The sequence below is a fragment of the Camelina sativa genome, chromosome 14, assembly GCF_000633955.1.
Source record: "Camelina sativa cultivar DH55 chromosome 14, Cs, whole genome shotgun sequence".
NCBI lineage: Eukaryota > Viridiplantae > Streptophyta > Magnoliopsida > Brassicales > Brassicaceae > Camelina > Camelina sativa.
In genome coordinates this window covers 6,750,390-6,754,296 of record NC_025698.1, presented here as the reverse complement: position 1 = coordinate 6,754,296, position 3,907 = coordinate 6,750,390, and the positions used below count along the sequence as shown (strand labels likewise).

General features: G+C 36.3%; 2 protein-coding genes across 2 annotated transcripts in view; both read right to left on the bottom strand.

Moving 5' to 3' along the window:
- LOC109128645 lies at positions 127 to 1,505 on the bottom strand. The gene is made up of 3 exons (XM_019235447.1): positions 1,465 to 1,505; positions 1,253 to 1,353; positions 127 to 908 (listed from the first exon to the last, which is right to left on the bottom strand). The coding sequence occupies exons 1-3, from the start codon at positions 1,503 to 1,505 to the stop codon at positions 127 to 129; spliced, it is 924 nt and encodes a 307-aa protein (XP_019090992.1).
- LOC104743299 (probable apyrase 3) overlaps positions 1,882 to 3,907 on the bottom strand; it is a 3,444-nt gene continuing 1,418 nt past the window's right edge. The window contains exons 3-8 of the mRNA XM_010464395.1: positions 3,409 to 3,516; positions 3,150 to 3,192; positions 2,861 to 3,052; positions 2,675 to 2,772; positions 2,368 to 2,564; positions 1,882 to 2,269 (exon numbers count right to left, since the gene is read on the bottom strand). Coding sequence (XP_010462697.1) covers positions 2,134 to 2,269; positions 2,368 to 2,564; positions 2,675 to 2,772; positions 2,861 to 3,052; positions 3,150 to 3,192; positions 3,409 to 3,516 — 774 coding nt within the window. The 3' untranslated portion in view covers positions 1,882 to 2,133. The remainder of the gene's footprint in view (positions 2,270 to 2,367; positions 2,565 to 2,674; positions 2,773 to 2,860; positions 3,053 to 3,149; positions 3,193 to 3,408; positions 3,517 to 3,907) is intronic.

Sequence of the window (3,907 nt, the reverse complement as noted above, 5' to 3'; positions counted from 1 at the left end):
TTTTTTTTTTTTTTTTTTGAAAAACCTTTCATTTATTTGAGGGGTAGAACCAAGTTACATCGAGTGGCTCGAAATAAGGAGCAGTTACAGAGAAAATAAACACAGAACAAAGAGGCAACAATATGGTTATTGAAACACACGAAACCATGTAACCAGAAGCGTATCAGATGGATTAGAGACTCTTTGCTTGAGTGTTAACGGACCCAAATGCGACCTGAGCATAGTCTTTGTTTCCATGAGTACTGCTGAAGCTGGTCGAGAAGAGGCAGTATGAATCCGCGTGTTACACTCCTTCCATATAGAGTAAACTGAAGCTTGGTAAGCTAGCCGAAGAATCCAAGCTACATTCTTGTCTCTGCAAGGATTCTTCAGCCATCTAACTCCATCCTCAAAGTTAAGAGGAGGAGAAAGATGGGTTTTGCTAGTGAAATAATACCAAACTTCCTTCGAATATGAACAATCAAAAAACAGGTGTTGACGAGACTCATCATAAGTGTTGCAAAAGAGACAAGTAGAAGGTACCAAGAGACCCCAACTCACCAAACGATCCCTGGTAAGGAGCCTATCTCGAGAGTTAAGCCAAGAGATGAAATCATGCTTCGGGATTCTGCCCTTGAACCAAACTGACTCAAACCAATCCACCCTGACACCCACTGGATGAAGATGATCCCAGATAGTGGCTATCGAGAAACTGTTGGAAGGGGCTGCATCTCCAATCTTCCAGAGATAACGATCCTCTGGAGCATCTGAGTGTAAGTTAACAGCTGAGGAAGGAGGAATGCAGGCTCTCAACAATTGAATGATTGGATTCCGACTTCTACTACTAGCAATCCACCATTGACCCTCTCTCAGAGCATCCGCAACAACTGAGTGAAGCGGAAGACCTGCAACTCTGGGCCCTGACTCGCCTGTTAAATCCAATAAGGGACCTAAGGAAGTCCAATTATCGGTCCAGAACCTGCACTTGATACCAGACCCCACCTCGCAGACTATGTAAGGCTGTGCCAACGATCGCAGCTTACAAAGATTTCTTCATAGCCAACGCCTGAACCAGAGCCATTCAGAGTCCAAAAACAAATAGAGCTAACTAAGTTAACTAAGTAGAGCTAACTTAGTTATTCCACAAAAGGAAACGAACAAATACAATAGTTTCAACACACAATGTAACGTAGAATACAATTTCTGAGTCAATTACACTCATTTTCTGTATTTGAATACGTTACCTAAAAGCCAAGCATTTTTCTAGATTTACCACTGTTATCATAAGTGGGGGCGGCAGTGTTTAGTATAAAAGCGCCTAACGCCCAATCTAGTGGTATGTTTTCTTCCCCTGCTTTGCTCGCATACTTGATTCTGCATACAAAAACAAACATAGATATATATATATATATTTTTTTTTCTTTTCATATCTTTGTCCCAAAACCCACACTGATTAATCTTGGACTTGAGCAATGACATGTATACCTTTCATCATCAAGAGCAACACCAAGACTATCGTGAAGCATTGAGATTATATATGCTGAGACCTATATATCATATATAGCTAAAAATGAACTATATTCTCTGTATATAATATTTTCTACATATTATCTTTTACAAAACCAATCATTCACAGGATAAGAAACTGGTGGTAACTGGTAATCAAATTATCTCTAATTTTGTTGTAGACCGAAACTGTCAAAGAAAAGTAAAACCAATTAAAAAAACGTGGCCGATCCCAAAATAGAAGGACTTGCAAACAAAGGATCGTCGTCTGTCGCGGTGGTCCAAGTTCTTAGCCAATCCCATGCTCATATGGTCCCCATTAAGAGTTTTATATATATCTGTTGGGTTATGCGCATATTGCTTCATACTAAGAATCTAGTAGTGGTACGTAATTGATTGAGATGTTTCAAAACATTATATATTATTGAGAAGAACACAACAAAAACTGCATACAATATACAGTCCTACTAACGAGAACAGAGAATCCCACGCAGGGGAAAATTATTCATACACACCCTGACACCCACCAAAGGGCGTAGCTAACTTATTACATTTAAAAAAAAAAAATGACTATAGTTTCAACTTTCAAACACAATTTAACGTAGAATACAAATATATGATTTCATTTTTGGTAATTGGCTACGTTACTTAAAAAAGGCCAAGATATTTTCTAGATTTACCACCGTTATTATAAGAAGTGGGTGTAACAGTATCCAGGATAAATGCGCCTAATGCCCAATCTAGTGGTATGTGTTTTTCTCCTGCGTTACTTGCATACGCGATCCTGCAAACAAACCGAACATACTTTATATCTCTTTGTCCAAAAACCGACATTGAGAGATCTATAAATGTTCTTGAATTTATGCAATAATTAACGTTTACCTTTCATCATCAAGAGCAATACCAAGACTATCGTGAAGCATTGAGATAATATATGCCGATGAGAAGCAATACCCACGCAAAAATTCTTCTTCGGTTGTTGGGTACTCCAATTTCAGTTTTGACCATTCTTCTCCACAATATTTCTTCCCAGCTGGAATCAGTTCAGACAACCAACCCTTTGCTTTCAACTCAAAGAACTGATTCAAATTTCAGACAAAAACATATATAAGACAATTAATCTTCAAACAATATTATCTCCACAAAATTCAGACATATAGTATATTGACAACATTAGACTTATATATACCTCAGCGCTGTAGTAGAAATTTGATGTAGCCAAAAAACTTCCTTGAAGATCAGGTGTGAATGTTGATCCAATAGAACAATGCTCATATAGACAATTCTCTGTACACAAAGTACCAAAACTACACCCATAAGAGATCAAGAGCAAGGGGAGATATTATTCAGCTATACCAATTATGATATCTTTTACCTTTTCCTTCTTGCAAAAGTGCAAACGTAGCGGATCGGCATTTTGAGAAATTGCCAGCAGCTTGAAGGGAGCCTTTCAATTTGCTTTCATCAGCTAAGAATCCGGATGAATATTTCTGTGAACTTGTGTCGTAGATGTACCCTTTAGGAGTACAAGGGTCATCAACTATTCCATCACCTGTAGAGTTCGCAGCTGTTTGGATTGAAACGCTATATATGAGTTTTGAGGGGGAAATTTTTTTTATTTCAATTACCTAATTTCAACTTTAAGGATTTATTAAGAAAGTAACCTAAGTTTTGCAGTGATTCCAGTAACCTTTTTAGAGCTGCATCCTGCAAGATGACAAAAAATTATAGCTTTTTGAATATTAGGACAAAGGATAAAATCCGTTATATTGGTAGCGTTATCTACAATTTTGAGAGGAAAATAAATAAATTCAGTGATTAGATAGGGCACACAATTACAAAAATAAATTTTCCTAACAACTTTTTAAAAGGATGAACCAAAGAAAAGAAGTACTCAAAAAATAAAAAGCTTTGGTTACGTACCTTCCCATAGTGGAGGAAGCTATGACTGTAGATTGTGTATGAAACATTTTTATAGGCTATCGTACGCGAGAACTCAGGAGGCACATGCTCACTTGACACAAATGTCACCTAAGCCAACATGCACAAAAAAGTCTTCGCTTATAATAGACATTTACCATATATAGTTGACTTTTATACCTAGTTGTAGTATTCCGTTGTTTCTAAATTTGTGAGAGAAAAAAAAGAAGTTGTAAGAAGATCGAAAGACAATGTTGTATTAAGTGACAAACAAAAAATGGGAGAATTGGAAATAAGATTTTATCTTCAATTTCATCTTATTTAAGTTTATTATGATAAGATTTTATCAAATTACGAAACGCCGAAAATCACATTTTTCTACCAAGTTAACGGAAAAAAATATGGCATCACTTAATCTAAGCTATATATATAGTTGATTTTTCTTTCCATAGTTTTGTTGTGCATAGTAATATTGACTTCTCAAAAAAAAAAAAAAAAAAAA

Bases quoted from the DNA above. Each gene is read 5' to 3' on its own strand.
- LOC109128645 (XM_019235447.1), bottom strand. From the start codon at position 1,505: ATGCTTCACGATAGTCTTGGTGTTGCTCTTGATGATGAAAG. The intron at 1,354-1,464 runs GTATACATGTCA...TTTTGTATGCAG, and splicing joins GTTGCTCTTGATGATGAAAG to AATCAAGTATGCGAGCAAAG. The intron at 909-1,252 runs GTAAATCTAGAA...TGGATTTAACAG, and splicing joins CCCCACTTATGATAACAGTG to GCGAGTCAGGGCCCAGAGTT.